At 43.9% G+C, this 23,657-nt stretch overlaps 1 protein-coding gene across 1 annotated transcript in view; it reads right to left on the bottom strand.

The window, feature by feature from the left end:
- Nucleotides 1-16,507, bottom strand: part of LRPPRC (leucine rich pentatricopeptide repeat containing) — a 117,366-nt gene extending 100,859 nt beyond the window's left edge. Inside the window, exons 1-3 of the mRNA XM_082217295.1 lie at nt 16,335-16,507; nt 4,419-4,621; nt 128-250 (exon numbers count right to left, since the gene is read on the bottom strand). Coding sequence (XP_082073421.1) covers nt 128-250; nt 4,419-4,621; nt 16,335-16,471 — 463 coding nt within the window. The 5' untranslated portion in view covers nt 16,472-16,507. The remainder of the gene's footprint in view (nt 1-127; nt 251-4,418; nt 4,622-16,334) is intronic.
- Nucleotides 16,508-23,657: the final 7,150 nt, after the last annotated feature.

Genomic DNA, 23,657 nt, shown 5'->3' with positions numbered 1-23,657 from the left:
ATTTAAAGAATGTCAGCTACACATTTAGTATCTAACAGTATTTTAATTCCATTAATTTTTACACCAGAAAAAAAATAAAGCACATGCTAAAATAACATTCATTTGACTTAATTAAGAAAAAGAATACCTAGTCCTTTCAACTGGGTCCATATGGTATGGGCAAGTTCTGTTCTTTCAGCTGGATGATGCTCAGGCAATAATGAACCACAGGTTCTCAACAACAGTAGGGCCTGGTTACTACTTGGGTATCCTAAATTAGAACAAGATACATGAAACACAACATGAACAATCACTACGTAACCTAGAAGGCAATAAAATCTATTAAAAGGGGGGGGGGACTACACATAGCTTTGAAAAGTTTAGAAACGCATATCCACACTGTTCTGTGACATCTGACAACAGAAAAGGAGATGCAGGCCAAGATTTGCAACATGGGGGAATTAAGAACTCAATCCTATGTGTATCTACTCAGACATAAGCCCCACAGTGTTCAATGGGGCTCGCTTCCTAGTTTAATTTAATTTAGAACTGCTGCTTAGACATACCACCTGGGAAAGTATTTGAACATGCATACATTTTGTAACATTTTCTAGGATACAGGTGGTAGCTGTGTTGGTCTGATGCAACCGAAATATATGTGTGTGTGTGTGTGTCTCTCTGTGTGTGTGTCCAGTAGCACCTTAGAGACCAACTAAGTTTGTTCTTGGTATAAGCTTTCACGTGCATGCACACTTCTTCAGATACCAGCACATGAAAGCTTATACCAAGAACAAACTTAGGGTCTCTTAAGGTGCTACTGGACAATTGTTTTATTTTTTTATTTTTTTATATATTTTCTAGGATAGTAAAACTAGAGGCATTGGGTTGTATCCAAGTTTTACTCAGAATAGACCCTCCAAAATTAATGTACCTAAGTTAGCCATGTCCATTAATTTCAAAGGGTTATGACTAATGTAGGGTGTTACCCATCATCTTTTCCTGACGTGTCTCAAACTATTGTTGAAGAGTTTGACTTACAGTAAGCGTCCCAGATGGTATACTTTAAATGGAGCAGCTATGTCCTGCAGTACAAATATGTGGAGGCAGAAAGTCAGCTTAACTTCAAAATTCTGATAGTGTGGCCACTGCATATGTACATAAAATGTGCTCTAGTGCCATATATATGCAGCTGAGCCTGTTTTGCCTATAGTTTGTAGTATGCAAGTGCCAATGTGTATATGCACACACTCGTTCCTGGAACAACTCAATACATTTGTAGCATATTTATGAAGGATTTAGTAACACATGAGTGCACAGTGTCACATTTCTCAGGAATTATTTTTTGAAAAAGTTCTTCTAAAAATGCTCAGATAGCATCCCAAATAAAGCCAAATTATGCATCAGCTTTGAGAACAGAAGAGAAGGTGACCAAAAAAATGTGTTTTAAGCAACATAACTGCCAGAATGAAGTGATGCAATAAGCAGTGCAGACATGACAATAATCACATAAATTAATGATTTAAGTTGATCTCTGTTTATGCAGAATATATATACTGAGCTTCTGCTCTTCACTGGGAGCACAGCGTGGGGTGGGGTGGATCAGTGCTCCTTTCATGTAAGCTGAACAACTTTGCCAAGCTGAAATAACACTCATGTTCTTTATTTCAGTTTAGAAAGAAACAAGCTACTGATCCCACTTTTACAGGGAACTGCTCAGGAATTTCTAAAAAGTTTTCCCCAATGAAAGCTTTAAGTTAGGATATAATAAACTTTCTATACATACTGCCTAATCAGCCTGTAACCTCAAAAGAGTAGCTCACTACTATCTGCTGACTGAATACATGTGCAAGAATAAAATTGGGCTCCATAACATCTGATGCAAAGCAGTATATAACTTTTCGCCTTGCTTAGCTATTAGCCATCATTTCTAGTTGCCACTGGCCACCCAATCCTTGCAAAGAAATTTCTCTCTTGTCTCACACTAGATAGAAGATGGGAAAAGAGGAACAGCAATGAAGACTCTTTTGTTTTCCAAAGCATGAGATAAGAGAAGAGATTTGCCAAACCAAGGAATAAAGTGTGAGAGAAGACTCTTACCCAGGCTTCCTCAAACTCAGCCCTCCAGACGTTTTTTGGCCTACAACTCCCATGATCCCTAGCTAGCAGGACCAGTGGTCAGAGACGATGGGAACTGTAGTCTGAAAACATCTGGAGGGCCGAGTTTGAGGAAGCCTGCTCTTAACCAATGCTCTTGCCAATTCCGCTATTAGGAAAAGCCTAGGAAGAGCTTATGTCCCCCCCTTCTGAGTTCTCTGCAATTCATAGATAATTTGGGGCAAAAACCAGTCACCAAATGGTCCATCAACACATCTGGAGTTGTGGCAACCAAATAAGTGGATGGATGATTACAATTAGGGTTAGCACTACAGGAAAAATGTCTCCAAAATGTAATGGTGGTTTTATTAAGCTCTGTAACATGCAGATGAAATCTCAACCAAAATAAGGTTTGCCAGATTAAGAAACAGACTCCTGTGTCACACCTGAACATCTTTAAGCAGCAGTGGCTAGGGCAACAGATACCAGCACAAGCTGCTCAGTCTGTGGAAAATCATGCTGCACTTAAAATACTGTATATGTCTTTTCCTATGTAGGGATTATTCCCATGTTAAAAAAGTAAAATACAGAGTGATCCTAGAGGCAAGGAGAAAGGAAAGGGTTATCCCCCTTTCAAAAGGACACTGATATTGCTGCTTCTTAGCAAGATGTGACACTGCAAAACCGCAAGCCAGCCCACCTTTTATGCCCATTATTTCAACTCACACTGTAGAAATGTAATCCCATACAGTTGGCTTTTCAACCTCCAGGAATGGTGAGCTGCAGATGCCCTGATGAACAAGCCACAGCTATGTACACTTTGGGTACAGAAACAGAAATTCTGCTATGGTTTAGAAACTTGGTTGGATCCATGTCGCTAATATCCACTTATATTGACCCTGTTAATTTTTCTTTTTCCACTCTGTTTATGTCTTAAAAGAGCTAAGAAAACGAGCAATGTACACTCCAAGAGTTGCTTGACCTGCTCAAGGGAGATCTATGCACTGAAATGGCCATCCATTTGTGCAGCTGTCACACGTGCATCTGTACCACCACCACCACCACAGGCCACACCGTGACTGGAGACACCTTTTGTTATGCACAGCCTGCGCAGCCCCACTTAAGCCTGCAGGTCTTTACGTGGAAATTGTTGCCTGTGTTTTAAGAGCAGGAAATCTGTTGGGGTGGTGCGACTCTGCCACCCTCCAGCAACTTCACTGCAGCTTATGGAACAGTGAAGTGGGAAGATTGGGGCTGGGTACGTGGATGGGCAGAACCAATCTGGGGCTCCCACTGGAGCAGCCGTGCAGCCTCAACCCCATTGCTGCCCTGCCCCCTCCCTCTCGTTAAGTGACAGCAATGGGAGTATGGTGGCACAGCAAACTTCAACCACACCTGCTATGGAGTTGGTCTGAGGCCAGTATAAGCAAAGTGAATGATAAGCAATGGTGCAACCCTATATTCATGGAGAGCAGGGTATCTCCGTGCATCATGTGCTACTGCCATTCAGAGGGCACTGCAATTCCATTACAGCTGAGGCTATTCAACTGTAGCCATCTTACTGGCCTGTTACTGGCTCTTTGTTCCTGCTTCTGCAGGGAATATGCTGATCCACTGGATGCTAATGCTTAAAATGCAGGATGAGCTTGTCATTAAATGGACCCTGCTAAGGCACAAGAGAAGGATTATAATAGGGCTTCATGAGGGCAGGGAGCGAGCTTGACTTATACCAAACCAGACCCGTGGGTACACCAGCCTCATGACTGTCAGTAACAACCAGCAGCAGCTCTCCAAAATTTTAGGGAGGAATCTTTGCTTGCAAAGCATGTGCTCTGCCACTGAGCAATGGAGCCTTTCTCCACGTTTATACAAATGTGCATAAGCCACCTGCTTTTATTTTGGAGAAGAGCAAGCAGAAAGCCAGCGAGGGGCCCCCAATCCAGATCAGGAGCACATTTCAGACTGGAGACCTGTGGCTGCTTTTTTCCAAAATAAAAGCATCCAGGTTAAGCACTCTTATATAAGCATGTCACATGAAATTTAGTCCTTACTGCCAATGCTAGTTAAAACAGGAACACTGTTAAAATGTTTGTGCCCTACAACTATTCAATTTTCACAAATTACATCTGTAACCCGAGTAAACGGAGCTCAGTTTATTATTGCAGCCACCAAACTGCTAGAAATAATGTAAATAAAAAATGCTACAACTATTTTCGAAGCATTTTAAAAACAGTATGTATTAATAATTGCCAAAGATTTTAACAAAACATAAGGCAAAACCATGCTGTTAAGCAAAAACTTGATGTTAGGTAAATATAACGTTAAGCAAAATAGTAACACTTTACCTGTTCTGCACACATCATGAAAGATTCTTAATAGAAGGTTTTTAGTAATGCGCCCAGTTCTTCTGATAGATTCATCCAGTTTATTCAATGCCCAATCAAAATGTTGTGTCTGCTTGCTTTGAATAGCTGTAGGGGGTTGCTCTTGAACTTCTCCCTTCTCTTTAGTTGCAACTGTAAAGAGCCTTGCTTGGTAGATCAGATGCCTACAAAACAAAACAAATCCCGCTTTGAGGGCAGGTAACAGCTATACTTGTGTCTTACATTTGCTGAGCATTCAGAGTTGAAGCAAACCTCAAGAGTTTTAGGGGTAGGAAACAAGAGCTAAGAGTTCTCTGTTTGGAAAGCACTGAAAGAAGAAAGCTGGCCAGAGAATAATAGAATTGGAAGGGACCCAAGGGTCAACTAGTTCAACCCTTACCACATGGAATTAAAACTTGCAAAGCAGCACTCAACTGCAAAAAACGCTATTGTACTCTGCCTGTACATACATACATATGTATACACACGCACACAGAAAAGAGCTGCAAAGTAATAAGTGGAAGCTATGACAGCTGGTGCTAAAGAGATTGTAGTAAGGAGGACAGAAGAAAAATGGGGGCCTGAAATATAATGTACTGTCACCTTTTCACCAGGACCTACCAACTTGTTTTAAACTATCTAAAGCAGAAATGGGCAACATTTTTTAGTCTGAGGACCACAGTCCCTTCTTGGCAATCCTCTGAGGGCCACGTGTTAGGGGTGGGTGGGGCCAGAGGTAAAAGTGAATAGAGCAATGAATGTCACTTTTACCCTTGTAGAGTAGGGCTACACACAGACCCTCTGTCTTCCATTCAGGCAAGCAAGCCATTATCAGAGATCAAGCAAGCATTTCAGCCAGGCACAAAACACTAAACGGTGTGTAAAAAGGCTGGTGAGGGATGTGGTCTGGGGAGAGTCCCAAGTACCAGACGGAAAGACTTGGAGGGGGTATTTAGCCTCCAGGCCTGAGGCTTTCCACCCCTGATCTAAAATCTACCCTAGCCGCTGAAGACAGCTATGGAGAAATGTAAACTGGGGGCTCCCAGTTTGCATTTATACGTAATGCTAAAGCATGGTTCAGTGCTACATAAGACATGCTTGAGCAGAGGGCTGCAGGCTCTCCACTATTCCATCCTTCTTCATACCTGGGAGCACAGCTTTAGCAGGTTTTTATTTTTAAGAGTCTGACTAATTTAACAAAGCAAGTCCATAACCAATGGTTCAAAGTTGGCTTATTAAACTCAGCAGATTGTTTCAAATTGGAATCTCTTGGCTGAATGTAACTTTAAGCTGAAACTGTGTAAATTTAAAACTAACTCTGCTAAAGACCTCTTCGCAACTGTGCGTGAAGAGTGTGGAGCATGCAACTCTAAACCATGGATAAATACAACACAGGAATGTCTGAATGAGCCTAAGGCATTCCTGTGTTGTATTCATCCATGGTTTAGCATTACGTGAAAATGCATCCATTCTGTGCTAGAAAATTCTCCAGAGAATATTCTCTAAACTGCAAATTCTAATGTAAGAACCAGTTTTACAACCCACATTTAAAAAATCTAGTAAATAAGAAGTCAAGCTGTGATATTGCCAGTGTAAGTAATGAATAATGATTGTTTTGATCCAGCTACATAACTGGGCATTGTGTCATTCACCAGTGTCAGTTCTGAAATGTGAGCTACAGAAAATGTTTGGGGTGGTGTTTTTTTTTGGGGGGGTTGTTTTAAAAATATGATTCATTTAATTTGATGAACATTTGAATTCGTATGTATTTCAACTATCTGTAATAGCTTTTTCCCCTATTTTGGTGTGACCTTATTCTTAGCAATTCTATACCCTTGGCCATACAGTGTGATATATTTTTTTTTTTACAGAAAGTAGCTTTAATGCTTTACACACTTAAAAGTACCTAGGAATAGGCTTACTGTGGACAGAGCAGGAAAGCTTACATGTGTAGCATTTATTTTAAACTTTATCTTGATTTTATTAGTGTTGCACCGAAAATGCTGTACCATGTAGATATGCTTATTAAAGAACGTACTCATGTAGCAGACCTGAGGGTTTTTTTTTAATATTCCTTTTACTTTAAAAGCTACATTTCATGCATACACAACATAATTAGAATTCAAAGTTGATGGTAAATATATGGTTAGTGGCAGGCTCCGTGATTAAGGTGAGTCATTCACGCTGAATTTTCAATTTCAAGTTTGGTGCAAAAAAAAATCAAAGAATGTGAATTCACTGCATTGCCCCATTGAATAAAAGTGCTTGTACAGTTTTTGGTTGCCATCTGAACAAGTTTACCCATGAACAAACATGTATATTAACTAATTATACCATTTTCAATGCATTAAAATTATATCATTTTCAATGCATTAAAATGTTCTCCTATTTTAAATGAAATTTCTCTAATACAGTGGTACCTCTGGTTACGTACTTAATTCATTCCGGAGGTCCGTTCTTAACCTGAAACTGTTCTTAACCGGAAGCATCACTTTAGCTAATGGAGCCCCCCGCTGCTGCCACACCACCACCGCACGATTTCTGTTCTCATCCTGAAGCAAAGTTCTTAACCCGAGGTACTATTTCTGGGTTAGCAGAGTCTGAAGCGTATGTAACCCGAGGTACCACTGTATTCTCATTAATCGAGAATATTCTCGAGAATATTCTCCAAAAGATTATTCTTGAGATTTTAACATCACTAGGTCAGAGTACCTGAAGTATCATCATTTCCTACATGAAGCTATCTGAACCTCGAGTTCCTATTCAGAATGGCTTCTCTAGGTAAGATAGAGAGGGTGGCTACTGGAAACAGAGCGTTTTTGGTAGTGATACATCAACTTTGTAATGCCCCTTCCGATCGTCAGGAGGAGGGGGGGTTGAAGGATTGTGGAGCGCACGGTGGCACGTAGAGTGGCCGCATGGGGTGGTCGGGTCATTCAGTACCCATGCATACGGTTTGACAAGGAAATGCTTTATCGCTGGGATGGCGTGCATCTATCTGATGCGGGAAATGATATTTGGTTGGCTGATATTTTTCAAGGTGTTAGGGATTGGTTACAGGTCTGAGGGTATTGGCGGCGAGCCGGCTTGCGGCTCGGTGGCGGTAGGCATTGGCCGGGGTATTGTCATGCAGATGAGGTTGGGGGGGAGGAACGCCATCACCTCCCCCAATGCTTGAAGGGTAGTTCGTTAAAGGACTCCGAGGGGCGACGCCTCGTCCGAAACCTACGGAGGCTAGGGCCTAAAGCGCGCCCCCGAGCGGTAACCCCTCGGGGAGCGCCTAGGGATACGCATCTCGGGTGGCTCCCCCTGTTGGTGTTTAACCCTTTCCGGTCAGACCGGATAGTCGGTTAGGGGCCAATGCCTAAAGCCAATACCCTTCATTTCCTGTAATCAATAAAGTTGTGGCCATTTTCGCCCATTAACCTAAAACGCTGTGTCCGTTGTCTTCATTTATTCCACCTGTGGGGGGGGGAGGGAATAGCCACGCAACACTCTCCAAAAAGTGGCTCAACAGGCAACTTTGTTGTGGTCTTTTCAGCGCTGGGTGTCCTTATTTCACAGGCTTTTTAAACTTTTAAAAATTTAAAGTCTTAGAGTTAAATCCAATTGTGTCCTTCCATTCACAGAAGAGTCTCTGATCTAATGGAGAACACCACCACTGGAAGAGAGGAGAAGAGGCAATTTTTGCCGATTCCCCTTTTTGCAGTATCTCAGACTGCCTTCCCTTCTGCTCTGGAGGGACCTCCAATGCTCTGGAACAGATTTTGGAAGGTGGGGGACCCAGAGGAAAGGGGCTGCCCCTTCTGTTTTGGGCAGGATACAATTTTTATTCTTTCAGATTTTTCATTTTAAAATTTAGTTACTGTACAGTATTGCTAGTGTAGCTTAACTTACTGATTTTATTGTCTGCTTTTGGAGTTACACAGTTTTACATTGTTTTACGGTTCATAGGGGTATTTTAATATATTTATTGTCATTTTAAGTGTATTTTGTGTAAACCACTTTGTTATTCGGCAGTATATAAACACAGTTAATTAATACAAGTTCCAGTAAGATAATGCAAGGAGGCCCAGCTCAAGAGTACTTATAAAGATATGAGAATTTAGATGAGAAGGGACTTCACAGCAGTCAATCCCAATGTTATGAAAAATGCTTCCCAAATAAATATGCAATAGCCCTTTGCAAAAAAAATTCTGGAAAAGATGGTGGTTCGGATACTATCTACATATCCCAGAATTTGGGCCCCATGTACCACAGAGATAATACCTCCTTGTACATATATCTTGGAGATGCCTCACTAATAGGCAAATAATACCATCCATGATAGATGGCCATCAGAACTTGCTTTGTGCCATCTCTGTGAGAAGTAAAAACTGCTAAGGCAGTTATATGAAGGCTGCCACCTCTACCAAGGTGCATAGCTTCTCTGCTTTCTGGGCTTTCTCCACAAGCAGGAAGGTAAAGGAACTGATAGAGAGGGGCTGCTCTCCCACTCCGTTGGTCACATTCAAATCTGATTGGTCCTGCCCAGTGGAGCAAGTGGGAGGACCAACCATAGAATCGTAGAGTTGGAAGGGACCAGAAGGGTCAGCAAGTCCAACCCCCTGCAATGCAGGAATTATTCATCCATGGATCCCATCCTTCACTATAGGAAAAATGCATCTCTTCTATCTAGGCCAGGGGTTGTCAACCTGGTCCCTATTGCCCACTAGTGGGCGTTTCAGGGGTCTAGGTGGGCGGTAGGGGGTTCTATGGCACAAGCTGAATCCTCCTTCCATCGAGCACTGGTGGGCGGTAAGGAAATTTTACCATCAAGAAAGATGCATTAGTGGGCGGTAGGTATAATCTAGGCAGAACGGACAGCTCTATTTTTGTTTGTTGTTTGTTTTGTGCTGTGCTCCTGAGGTTTCGCATTTTTAGGTTGTTGTTTTTTAAAAAGGAACTGTTAGTGTAAGCTGCTTTTATCCCTGGAATGGCTACTAATAAATAATAATATATTTAATAATTGACAGGTATCACTGGTCAAACTGATTAGAAAGGGGGAAAGGAGATAATTATTCAGAATTTACTGCTAGGACCGCTCAGGATAAAAATTGATATTTTACAGGATGTAAGTTAACTTACATCACTTGCTTGGACATTCATTTCATTTTATACGTTTATTCAGCTCTTCCTCCAGTCACTTCAGGGTAGCAGTCTTCCATACCTATCACTGTGATTTTAATAAATGATTTTAATAAATATTATTTACTCAGGAACAGAGATCCGGAATAATAGATCTATGTTACGTTCAGTGAATATTACAACTATGCATTGGATTCAGCTGAGAGTCAAATCAGGCACATTCAGAGGGACTAGAATGAGTTGGGTATGCACAGCTACAGACAGATGCGAGTTGAGTTGCAATGGCCTAGATGCGAGTTGAGTTGCAACGGCCCAGAACAATCCATTACAGTAAGGAGGCAGGGCATGAGGCCGGAAGGGTGGAAACAATAAGTGAAAAGGCTGGGACCTACTTGACCGGCGGCTGCATCTTCCGGGGCAAAAGAAGACCCAGCACTGCACCTCTCCTTCCTGCCTCAAAGGAAAACCACTTGTGAAGCACCACCATACAGGATTGGATTCTCCCATTTACCAGCTGTTAAGCGGAAAGATCCAATCTTGTGTAGTGCTAGTGCACTCTCCTGAACTTCTTTAACCCGTTATCTGTATGTTAAAATACACTTTTAAAACCCATGTTTGGGGGACAGATCTGGAGTGGGGTGGGTGGACCCAGGGCTGCACAGGGTGCCAAAGAGTAGATTTTGAAGTCCTTGCACAGTCATAATTAAAAGTCCCATCTTTTGTACTTTGTGTCCTTGCTGCTCCGAGGACAGATTCTCTACAGCTTATGCCAGGTGTTAATAACCCAAGCTCTATAGATGTTGCTGAACTACAACTCCCATCATTCCTTGTCACCAGCTATGCTTGTTGGGACTTAAGGGGACTGTGGTTCAGCATCACCTGGAAATCCAACATCCGTCGCCCCCACCTGACTTAGCCCAACCTTCCCCAACTGGGTGTCCTGCAGATATTTTGGATTATGTCCCACTTAGACCAAGCCAACATGGCTGTGCTGATGGAAGCTGTAGTGCAGAACATATAGAGAGGACTAAGCTGAAGAAGACTGGTTTAGCTGAACAGAGAAATGTGGTGGTAAAAAGTTTGCAGCATGTTGCTTTACGCAACAAAAACAAACAAGTTTATATTTAAAGAGAACACTGTTTATATACAACAAAATGTGACATGTTCTTTTTAAGCTTATTCATATGCCTACAGCAGCATCAAGGTTGGAACTTAAAACTCAAAATGTTAAAGTGTGATAACCAAACTAATGTGTGTGCTAAAGACAGAAATCAAATTTCCTCTGTGCCTCCCCAACAGAAGTTCAAGCAAAAGACATTCAGCCAGGATAATTCCTGCTAACTGAAAATAGGTTGAAGCAGTAATAGCTCTAGAGACAACTTGCTTTAGTACAAGCTCTTGAGTTTCAAGTGATACCAAAATCTAGAACAATAGCCTAGAGCACAAGTCTTCAACTGGTGGGTTGGGATTCACTACTGGGTTACAACCTTAGCTAAGGAGGGTCTCAACAGCAGCACTACCATCAGACAAAGTGGTCAGCACTTTGGGGCAAAGAATCCTACAAACGTTGGTATCAAAAAGGTACATTATAACCAGAGCTATCTGAAAATGAATTTAAGAAAAAACATGAAGCATTACACTGTTCTATTTTAAATCCTTTGATATGCAACGTCTAACAGACGAAGTGAAAACACAAGTTAATCTAGCATCTTAATCAAAGTTCTGAAAAGGTCAATGCAGAATGGTTTCAAACCTAACTCAGTCTACAGAGCCTGTTACATTACCAGCAGTACAGCTTAAGGCCTCTGGAAATGTGACTTTGGTTCAATTGTCATAATGGAACCTTCAATTTCCAAAGAGCAAGTTCTAGCTTTCTTGCTATCAACAAATTACAGTGGTACCTCGGGTTACAGATGCTTCAGGTTACAGACTCCGCTAACCCAGAAACAGTACCTCGGGTTAAGAACTTTGCTTCAGGATGAGAACAGAAATCGTGCTCCAGCGGCGTGGCAACAGCAGGAGACCCCATTAGCTAAAGCGGTGCTTCAGGTTAAGAACAGTTTCAGGTTAAGAACGGACCTCCGGAACAAATTAAATACTTAACCCGAGGTACCACTGTATGCGAAAATTTGATGCTAGTGGTATATCCTAAAGGGGTCTTAATCCAAGCAACAAGAAAGCATTCCTCCCCCCAAAAAGCTGTAATTAGTTCTAAACCCATTCACTGAACTGAGAGACTGAAGTGGCTGTTGGAGGATCCAGGGAGCCACATATTCGTAATCTCATTTGTATTTGATCAACTACAATGACTGAATTCAAACTTTTACAAACAGGAGTTTAAAAAGAACATCACTCAAAACTGAGTGTTCTGGGTCCTAGGTGTCTATTGAACTTGAGAGGTGCTGCACCATAGTAACCTTAAAAGGTAGCAGTTTGAGACAACTGTGTAGTGCAATGGAGACACAGCTTGCTGATAAAAATGAGTATGGCGACTTCTGCAAGCAAAATCTTTGCTTTTCAGACAGAAATTATGTAAACACTGCATGCTGCAATTTTTTTAACAGCAGGCAAGTCTAAAAGCCCAAAGTAAATGGAATGCCAGTAGCAAATGCCCATGACCTCATGTCTGTGAACTCCAATCTGAATTGCTAATAGTTTGTGCACCTCCATAGTTGTGGTAGGGAAAATCTTAACACTACTGAACCACGGCCCTTATATGCTGCACGCTTGTTTTGTGCAACCGACAGAAATAACTTTTCTTAAAGGCATTTTCCTGGGTTCCTCTTCAGTTAGCTTTAACGCTTGTTGTGAACCTGCTCTTTTCTTTCACTCCGTCTGTTCACAATCTACTACTAGCAAGGCAGAGAATATTGACAGCTGCCACCAACCTTTACCTTTATTTAGGGAAGCCCAACTATTCCTTGCTTATTAATGCAATGTTTTGAGCGCCTTTGCGTAGACAGAATAGTCTAGCTATAGTCTAACTATTCTGATGCTTAGATCTGCACAGGTGCTTTTTGTTTTCATGACATTTCATTATCATACATTATCTGAACCATAGGACATTTTCCCCCAAGTACTATTACTGAACTTTAATTAAACAGCCATTCTCCCTAGCACCTATCTCAAGAACATTAAGTTTCAGGCAACCAAGTAGTGATTTTTTTTAAATAGAAAAGTTGGCTCTCTTCTTCTTTTGGACCATCAATGTGCCTCAAGCAGGTTCATGAGTTCTGGGGACTTATCTGCAAGGATGATCTTTATTCTTTTATTATTTATACTGCTGCTTTGAGCTGTTTTAGAAGACAAAGCAGGATCTCTTTTAAAATAATGAATACTTTTTTGGGGGAGAGGAAGTTATATAAAGGAGATTTAAGCAACTCTTTTAAAAAGTCATTGCTGCATAGAAGTAGCATGTAATTGCCAGCTGTCACCAGGGCCCCACTTTTACTTATTTGCAGCCAGGGTGGAAGGGGAGAGCTGGCACAGAGATTGGCCCAATGTGACAGCAGTAGGGTCAGCTCAGGACCCACTAGATCCTGGACTGGCTAATTTCAACCCATATCCATTTAGCAGGTAGAATGGGGAGCTCCATGCTAGCTGAGTGATGCTCATGTCACTCCACAGGCAAAGGCTGGCGGGAGGCTGAGAGGGCTGCAACCTTCCACCTTCTTTCTTCTTCTCTGGCCAAGTAAGATTGTCTTCCATGAAAATGGTCTTAACAGTGAGTCCGTAAGTGACTGTGGAGGCCAATTCTGGATCCACACGTCCTTCCACAGTGGGGACCTAGGTTTCCGGGTGGGTTTGCATTGCTCTGAGAGTCCTTCTTTTTTATCAGACCAGTATTACAGGTTCCTCACTCAGAAGTTGCAGTACCCCAGTTTAATAGACATAAAAATATATCCGAAAGACATGTCAACTCTGATGGCACATACTTATTGAAGTGGCTGTTTGCAGGTGCGCAGGATCACTTCATATTGTGGAAAGGTTTCGTAACGTTCAAATCAACTCTATAACATTTGAAGAGCAAATTAGCATAGGCAGTGTTTAGTATCACCACCTCACAAGCTACTTTTGTAATGTTTGTAATGGTTTGTTCTCTCAGTAGGATTCACTTTTGTTATGCTGAAGCAAGCCTGTCACTGTTTTCTCAACCTGTGTCAGACATGCACGTGACTATGTGAACATCCAAATCACAGGCCAATCTGTTTAAAAAACCCACCTGTCGCAACTTAAACCGTAAGCCAAATTGTATGTAAGATTATTTACCATAACTATTCCATGTTGATCTCAAGAACAAAACTTAAAGCAAAATGCTGCAGTGCAATCCTAAGTATGTTTCCACAAAGAGGAAGCCTACGTAAGGGCTTACTCTCTAGGAGGTATGCTCAGGATTGCAGCCATCGTTCACAATTAGTGAGGAGTGGGGAACCTGTTATCTTCCACATGTTGTTGGACTCCATCAGCCCCAGCCGGCACGGCCAATGGTCAGGGATGATGGAAACTGGCCTTGCAGATGTTGCTGGGCTACAAATATGCCCCATCCTAGGTCTGTATCAAATTTCAGATTATATTACCTGAAAACAGTGTAGAAAGCCCCAAAGGTTATACCAAGGAAGGAAATTGTTAACAAGAAAAAGGGGAGAAACACCACAAGCCACTCAAGAAATTCAGTGGCAGCTTACTGATTTATTACAGCTTTAACTTATAATACAGTTCTAGATTTCAACAACTTTTCTGTGCTTCTGGTGATAACTTGCATGTGGGACTGAGCCAGGATAGATGTAACATGACAGAAATAACTTTCACATCACTTGTAAATACAGTAGGTTTCAAAAGTGTCAGGTAGCACACAGCACATCAAGTACTTAAGAATTGCAAGTGTTCACAAACCAGCCTCTTAACTTTTAGTGATCAAAGTCATGAAGCTATGTGTGCTTCCATACATATTTACTGTGGACTTGCTGCTATGCCTCTCAGCAAGTATAGGGCGGTATTCAACTAAATAATTTCCCTGTATCTGCTCCAGAGGCTTGTGGGATTCCATAGAACATAGGGGGTGGGGGCTATGCCAGCCCCAAGATCTGAATCTCTTCAGGGCTTGCTCATAAATGCAAGCCCTGAAGAGAGATAGACTGACTGATTTTATATGCTAGCCTTCATCCTAGGATCATAGGGCTATTTACAGATCCAGACCTAAGAGCTGGTTTAAACATTCAGCAGAAAAGTTGGGGCTTTTCAGACAGAGACTACATCTACTTCAGGCTACAGCTACAGGGCAGTATGTTTGAATGCTTCCATACAACACACCTTCCTAAACCAATTCAAGCAGGGACTGTATTGGTTACATTTGTTCCCAGGCCCAACCAAAATATAAATAATAATTATCTCACTATACCAGCTGAAAGCTACCAATATGAGTTTGACCAAACTGCGGGAGGCAGTGGAAGACAGAAGTGCCTGGCGTGCTCTGGTCCATGGGGTCACGAAAAGTCAGACACGACTAAACAACAACATACCAGCTCAGATCAGGAAACCAGTCCCTCTGCAAGCCTTTGCTTTGGCTGTTTAAAACACTGAATACTAGGAACAAGGCTTTTAGATTTGAGGATGCTCTACCCATCAAAGTGAGTGAACTTTTTTGCATTTTTTCAAGGCTTGCAATCACAACTTACATTCAGGTAAGTGATTTTCTGGTGTACTTGCTGGTATGTTTTGCCAATAATTAAAAAATGTACCACCGTTTGGTTTTACTTTACTTTGGTTTTAATGCTTTAAGCCATTTTAAGAAAGAGCCCATGTGTTGTCTTAAAACAACATGGCAGGAAGGAAAAAAAAGCTTGTCTGAACCTTCCTCCTCAACAAGCTAATTTTCCACATGCAAGGAGATGTTAATAGAGGCGAGCTTTCAAACCTGTAATCTCTGCACTTGTAGCCCGAAGGCAAACATCCCAGGTGGATGATTCTGCCACAGTCTTATACACACTTACCTGGGAACGAGACTGTGTACAAACTATACCTTTAAAGTACATTTGAAGCACATTCTTTTCCTCAAACAATTCTGGACGCTGCAGTTGACCCCTCACAAAGTTGCAATTCCCAACAACTCACAAGCGACTACATCGGTCGGGCCAATGGCCAACCAGGCGCCTCTGGCAAGACCCCAGCACAAGAGTCCTCTCCCATCTTGCGGTCTGCAGCAACCTGGCATCCGGAAGCATTACTGCCTCTGACCTTTAGAGGCAAAGCATAGCCACTGTAGCTAGTAACGCTACACACGTGCTTTGAGGAGTGGGCATACAAGCCTAAGCCTCGCCGGCCTCAACAGCACTTTGCTTTTCTGAGCAGCCGCGCAAAGGGGTTTGCAGCAAAAGCCTTTAAAAAAAATCACATCTTGACACCTTGTGCCCGGAAGTAAACCCCGCCGAGTGCAACTGCGTTCACACGTGCACTCCCGAGGAAAGCTCAATGCGATGGTTACGGAATTCGGGCCCCACTCCCCCAGCCCTATTTTGTTCTCGTGAAAGAGGTCAGGCCGACAGCACTTCGGACGCCCAGCTCTGCAGGGATTTGAACGCCGGTCCCGAGAGCAGCGTGGGAGCCCCCCATTCCCGGGCCTGCCAACACCCGGCCGGCTCTCCGCGGGATTTACTCCCGAGTAAACGTGCCCACAAGGCGCCTCCCCCAGCGACTGAGAAGCCCAGAGGGACCCCCGTGACCTTCCCCGCCGCCCCGACTGACTCTCGCCCGCCAGGCCGGAACCCCCCTCACCTGCTGCCGCGGGAGGCTGCGGCCTGTGCGGAGGGCAGCGGCGCCCGGGAGCAGACCGTGGCCCCCAAGGCGCGGCCCCCTCTCAGGGGCAGGAGGAGCGCGCGGAGCCGCGAGGCCGACCTGAGGAGCCCAGCCATGATCTTCCTCCTCACGCACGCACCGGTCAAGGGGGAGCACGTGACGGAGGACGGGCGGAACCACGGCGCGAGGAGAGGGCGGGGCGCGCGTGGAGACGGCGGCGCTGCTTCCGGCTCTTCTGAAGGGAGGTATAATCTGTCTCGACGTTACTCAGAAGGCGGGATTGTGTTTTCCCCGCCGCTCTTTAAAAGGGTTTTCCTCCGCTTTGAGGCGTTGTGGGAGATAAAAAGGTATTCTCCCCCCCCCTTCAAAAAAATGGTACGGTCCGTATCTGTTTCAACTGGAGCTGGAAGGTGAGCCCGGGAGGCAGCCTCGGGCCAGTCAGAAGTGTAACCCGGAGTTTCGATATATCGAAATGACTTGTTATCGGCTTTGATTTCTAAGAATGAAGGCCCTGGCTTCTCACACGGAACGGCGGGGCTCCCGCGAGCGGTTTGTCGGTATAGGCGGCAAAAGGAGAATTGAAAGGCGACTCGCAAAACTGAGCGGCATTTTTCTTAACTTCGGGAAAAGCATTGGTTGGCCTCGCTGTTCGCTTCCCCCTTTGCGTCAGAGGGGCTAAAGTCACGTGAGAGGATCCCTCGACTTCTGCTGGAGCATGCGCCCTTCCCGACTGCGCGGAACGGAGAAAAGTTTTGCGCATAGTAGCAGAAAGGGTCGTAGGAGATCCCTGGGACGTTCTTTGGTGGGCAGTGAACGTAGTCCTTTTCCAGCTTTATGTACCGCTGACAGTGCATTCCTTTGCTACTCAAAAGCTAGCGCCACTTAGTTCTATGGGACTTGCTCCCAGGTAAGGGTGCATTGGATTGCAGCTGAATGCTGCTGTCCTAGGTACTCTTACTTTTATTTTATTAAATTCCTAAACCGCCCTTCATCTGAGGATCACAGGGCGACTTACAATAGGAAAACACACAAAAAACATAGTAACGAACACACACGCACCAGTTTAAAAGGCCATAGATTGTTTAATCAGCCAAAGGCCTGGGAGAAAAGAAATGTTTTTGTCCGGCACCTTAAAGTTATGTAACAAAGGTGCCAGAAGAGCAACGCTAGGGAGAACATTCCGCAAATGGGGAGCCACCACACATTCCCGATGGTGGAAGTAAGTAGCATCAAATTTAATGTGGGTCCGCTTCTTTATAAAAAAGTGCATTTATTCCAGATGTTCAGAAACTTGGAGATGCACACAACAAATAATGTTGTTGCACCTTTAAAATTAACAGATATCTCATGGCATGACCAGTGAGTTTGGAGTCCCAATATCGTTTAGCACAGTACGTTTGTTAACCTTTAAAGAACCTGGCATGCTGCCTTCTACCAGGTCAGATTCTTTGCCCATCTAGGCTAGAATTGTCCACTCTGACTGGCAGCACATCTCCAGGGTCTTGTGCAAGAAGTGTTTCCGATCACTAGGGATGGGCGATATCAGCTTTTCAACATTGCGGTATATCATCAGCCAAACATTGCAATCTGGCTATATGCAGCGATGTTGAAAAAACAAACTGCATTGGCCTAAGCCTGCAAGGCGCTGAGTGAAATTGCCGTGGCTCTCACCGTGGGAGCTGAGGCAGTTTTACCCCAGCGCCTAGTAGGCTGGGACATTGCAGCTTGATTGTATGGCTCAGCAGGAGGGCAGGAGGGCTCCTGATCCCCAGCTGAGCCATCCCCAGTGCTTCCCTTGCGGGAGCCGGTACCAGGCTGGGGGATCCTTTAACTGATTGGCTGAGGGGAACGGCAACCACAAACTCCTCAGCCAAGCAGTTTAAAGATGCAGAAGGAGGAACAAGTTGTATTGCCACCTCACTTATGCAGCTTTTCTCTCCCTCTGCACAGTCTTGGTGAAACTGCCACTGCTCCTGAGTCCTTCTGCTAGCAATGCTTGCTGGAGAAAGTCGCTAGCAGAGAGACTCAGGAGCGGTGGCGGTTTCACCAGCGATATACCGCTGAGTGAAGCTGATATCATGGTCTGCTCCTCATACCGGACCTGGGTGATATATTGATGTATCGCCCAGGCCTACCAATCACTCACTAAAAAGGTAAAGGTAAAGGACCCCTGATAATTAAGTCCAGTCACAGACGACTGGGATTGCGGCGCTCATCTCGCTTTACAGGCTGAGGGAGACGGCGTTTGTCCACAGACAGATTTTCCGGGTCATGTGGCCAGCATGACTAAGCCGCTTCTGGTGCAACAGAACACCAAAATCAGAGCAGTGCATGGAAACGCCGTTTACCTTCCTGCTGGAGCCGGAGCTATTTATCTACTTGCACTGGTGTGCTTTCGAACTGCTCAGTTGGCAGGAGCTGGGACAGAGCAACGGGAGTTCACTCCATCGCAGGGATTTGAACCACCGACCTTCTGATCGGCAAGCCCAAGAGGCTCAGTGGTTTAGACCACAGCGCCACCCGCGTCCCTTACTCACTACCAGATCTTTTTAACTGGAAATGCCAAGGATTGAACCTGGGATCTTCTGTATGCAAAGCGTGACACCAGCCCCTAATCCAGCGGTTCTCAACCTGTGGGTCCCCAGGTGTTGTTGGACTACAACTCCCATCATCCCTGAGCTCTGGCCTTGCTAGCTAGGGATGATGGAAGTTGTAGTTCAACAACATCTGGGGGCCGACAGGTTGAGAAAGGCTGCCTGTGGTGCTTCCCCAACAACACTCGGGAAAAGGTAACAAGTCACCATGTATATTTCATACACGCATTGCATTGCTCTGTGTGTTTTGTAAAGGAAGAGGCTTCCTTTCAAAATCTGCTTCTTGAGAGGATTCTTCAGGAAGCATATTCAGTCTTCAGATACTATAGAAGAACCTGCTTATTCATGCTGGGGACCCATCTAGTCCAGCATACTACTCTCACAGTGGCCAACCAGATGCCTATGGGAAGCCCACAAGCCTGGCATGAGCACAACAGTGCTACCCCCACCCTTTGATTCCCAGCAACTGGTATTAAGAGGCTTACTACTCCCAACAGTGGAAGCAGAACATAGCAACTGCAGCATGCAGCCGTTGATAGCCTTATCATCCACGAATTTCTCCCATCTTCTTTTAAAACCATCCTAATTGGTGGACGCGGGTGGCGCTGTGGGTTAAAGCCTCAGCGCCTAGGACTTGCCGATCGAAAGGTCGGTGGTTCGAATCCCCGTGGCGGGGTGCGCTCCCGTCACTCGGTCCCAGCGCCTGCCAACCTAGCAGTTCGAAAGCACCCTCGGGTGCAAGTAGATAAATAGGGACCGCTTACCAGCTGGAAGGTAAACGGCGTTCTGTGTGCTGCGCTGGCTCGCCAGATGCAGCTTGTCACGCTGGCCACGTGACCCGGAAGTGTCTGCAGACAGCGCTGGCTCCCGGCCTATAGAGTGAGATGAGCGCACAACCCTAGAGTCTGTCAAGACTGGCCCGTACGGGCAGGGGTACCTTTACCTTTACTAATTGGTGGCCGTACATGAAATCATTACTGTAAGGGAATGGCAACTCAAATCCCGACCATCCATGATGAAGGCTGATACGTTTGGTCCTTCAGCTGGTATCTGGGGATCAGAATGGGCCTGAAAGATACATAAAGTGACAGGCCTGGAAGAAAAGTTTTCATTTTTGTCCTCCTGTTCATTGATGGGACAGACTTGCAGCTCTGCACAGTCTTCACTGTATCAAACTTAAATGGAAAAGATTTAGTTTCAACCAGTAAACAGCTTTCTTCAAATGGCTTTTCCTTCCTGTTTTCATAAAAAGGTGGCATGCAGTTTGCCTTTTGGGACGAAATTCTTTTATTCAGGGGCAGTGGGCCTGCTGAACTCAACATTAAATATACTTGATTAAACCTGAATCTTTCACAATTCTGTGTGGTCTTGAATTTGTGTGTGTTTGTTACTGCAGCAGGGAATACTGCATATGCCCACATCTGATAATTTTCAACTAAAGAAAATAATGAAGATGGCATTTAAGGGATGGTTTCGGTTTATGAAACTGTAAGTTATTTCACCCTTGGTGGATGGGCAGCTTTCATATGGCTACTTCCTTTTTTATTTAGCCCCATAAGTGCACAACGCTTTACAGGCTACAAAAGGACAGATCTCTGGCCGCAGGGAGCTTACAATCTAAAATCCAACAGAAGAAAATTGTACTAGTCCTTTCCGCTACTGCGCCTCTTTCTCCACCTACTTATTATTTATAGCCCGCTCATCTGGCTGGGTTTCCCCAGCCACTCTGGGTGGCTTAAAGGTAAAGGGACCCCTGACCATTAGGTCCAGTCGTGACCGACTCTGGGGTTGCAGCGCTCATCTCGCTTTACTGGCCGAGGGAGCCAGCGTTTGTCCACAGACAGCTTCCGGGTCATGTGGCCAGCATGACTAAGCTGCTTATAGCGAGCCAGAGCAACGCACAGAAACGCTGTTTACCTTCCCGCCGGAGCGGTACCTATTTATCTACTTGTACTTTGATGTGCTTTCGAACTGCTAGATTGGCAGGAGCAGGGACCAAGCAATGAGAACTCACCCCGTTGCGGGGATTCGAACCGCCGACCTTCTGATCGGCAAGTCCTAGGCTCTGCGGTTTAACCCACAGTGCCACCCGCGTCCCGATTCTGGGTGGCTTACAGCATATCTAAAAACATAATAAAAAACATCAAGCATGCGTTTGTTTGTTTGTTGCATATATTTATCTCACCTTTCCTCCAAACTGGATGTGGCATGCATAGTTTTAGTCTAACAGCCCTTCAAAGTTGGTTACGGTAGGGTTGCCACATTTCGAAAAGTGAAAATCCAGGCACAAAGGTTGTTGAGCAATTTTTGGAAAGTTGTTTGCGGAGGGCAGGCAAAGTTGCTGAGCCTGTCACCCAGGTTTTCCCGGACATTATTACTGATTTTTGAAATTTCTGCCCAGATGCTATTTCCGACGGGCAAATCCCATGTGCGTCTGGGAAGTTCCAGATGTATGGCAGCCCTAGGTAAGGTAAAAGATAGTGACTAGCTCAAGGACACCCCAGTGAGCATGGCAGAATGGGGCTTGAACCCGGGTCTCCCCAGTCCTAATGTGATACTTTATTTTTTTTTTTTTATGCATAATTTTTATTGGTTTTTCAAAAGTTACAATACATAACAAACTTTATCCAAACTCATATCCATTCACTTAAAGAAAATAAGTTGACTTCCTTCAGTCGTTCCACGAATCGTCCAAAATAACATTAAATCAACAAATCCGCATTTCCAAGTTTGTAAAGCCATAAGTCATTCTCATCTATCCATTTTCTTTTAGCTTTACCCTTTACCTCTTACAGAGCTCCTAGGAAGCCTACTAGTGTTGTCTGTTCATCGATTAAGCTTTCCAGATATTTCGTAAAACTTTCCCAATTTTCAACAAACCTCTGATCTTTTGTATATCTGATTTTACATGTCATCCTGTCCATCTCCACATATTCTAATAATTTACTTCTCCATTCCTCCATTGTTGGAATACTCTCCTGCTTCCAATTTTTTGCTATTAGGACCCTTGCTGCTGTTGTTGCATATTGAAACAGTTTGTAATCTTTCTTCTTAATTTCCTTTCCTACCATACCTAGCAAGAACGCCTCTGGTCTTTTCTTAAAGGTATATCTTAGCATTTTTTTCATCTCATCATATATACTTTCCCAGAATTCTGTAACCTTTGGGCATTCCCACCACAGGTGGTAGAAGGTACCCTCCCTTACCTTACATTTCCAGCATTTATTGCAGGATCCATACATTTTGGCTAACTTAACCGGGGTCAGATACCAGCGATAAAACATTTTCATTAAGTTCTCCTTAAGTAACACACAGGCCGTAAATTTTAGGTGTTGTTTCCAGAGTTTTTCCCACTCTTCAAAATAGATGTTACGGCCAAGGTCTTTGGCCCAATGGATCATTACCGCCTTATCCTCTTCGTCAGCTAAGTTCCAATCCAATAGATACTTATACATTTTTGATAATATTTTTGTATTGCTCCCTAAAATCTCAGTTTGAAACCTAGAACTTTTATCGGCGTAGCCTTTCTCTTTTGCGTCTTTCCTGAACATATCATTTATTTGGTGATAGTGTAGCCAATCGTGTACTTGAGATTTAACCTGGTCATAGGGCCTCATTTTCCATTTTCCTTCCTCCTTCATAAGCAGTTGTTCATACGTTACCCAATTAGTACCCATGTTAACCTTTTTGATGGCCATTACCTCTAATGGAGATAGCCATTGGGGTGTTCTGGGTTCTAACAACTCCTTGTATCTTTCCCAGACCTCCAACAGGGGGCCCCTAAATATATGATTCCCAAATCCTTTGTGGCTCTTCTTCCGCTCGTGCCATAGGTAAGCGTGCCACCCAAATCTATTGTCATGGCCTTCTAAGTCTAGCACTTCCCCATCTTCTAGTTTTATCCATGTCTTTATCCAGCATAGACAAGATGCCTCGTAATATATCTTGAGATCAGGGAGGGCGAAGCCTCCCCTTTCTTTCGTATCTGTTAAAATTTTGAACTTTACTCTCGGCTTCTTCCCCTGCCATATGAATCTGGAGATGTCTCTGTGCCAGATTTTGAATATCTTATTACCTTTAATAATCGGAATGTTTTGGAAGAGAAACAGAACTCTTGGGAATACCGACATTTTGATTGTAGCTATTCTGCCCCAAAATGACAGTCTTAACCTACCCCACGTTTCTATGTCTTTCTTGACTCCTTTCCATACTGTTTCGTAGTTATTTTTAAAAAGATCTATATTTTTTGGCGTTACCCATATCCCTAAGTATTTCACCTTCTTTGTTACCTCTATTCCTGTTTCTCTCTGTAATTCCTCAATTCCGGCTGCCTGCACCTAATGTGATACTTTAAGCCAGAGTCAACATGGTGTCCTTCAGATGTTATTGGATTATAGCTCACGCCATCCTCAGCCAAGGTAGGCTGCGTCTTAAGGACGATGGAAGTTGTGGTCTATGGGGCATCTCATTGCTAATCCCTGCTCTGAGCACTGCACTGTACCACATTGGCTGTTTACATCATGTCTGCTTAGCTTAGCAGTTAAGTGCATAAGCACTGTGCTGTCTTGTGTGGGGGTACAGAAGCTTAGTTGCAACCCTGCCCTGTTCGTGTGGAGCAGCAAAAGAGAGCACACACTTTGCTTTAAGTGTGGTGAGAAATAGGTGAATTTGTTGTAGCTGGAACAAAATGCAATATATGCACGGGATC

The sequence above is a fragment of the Podarcis vaucheri genome, assembly GCF_965113315.1.
Source record: "Podarcis vaucheri genome assembly, chromosome: 3".
Taxonomy (NCBI): domain Eukaryota; kingdom Metazoa; phylum Chordata; class Lepidosauria; order Squamata; family Lacertidae; genus Podarcis; species Podarcis vaucheri.
This window is presented reverse-complemented; position numbering and strand designations above follow the sequence as displayed.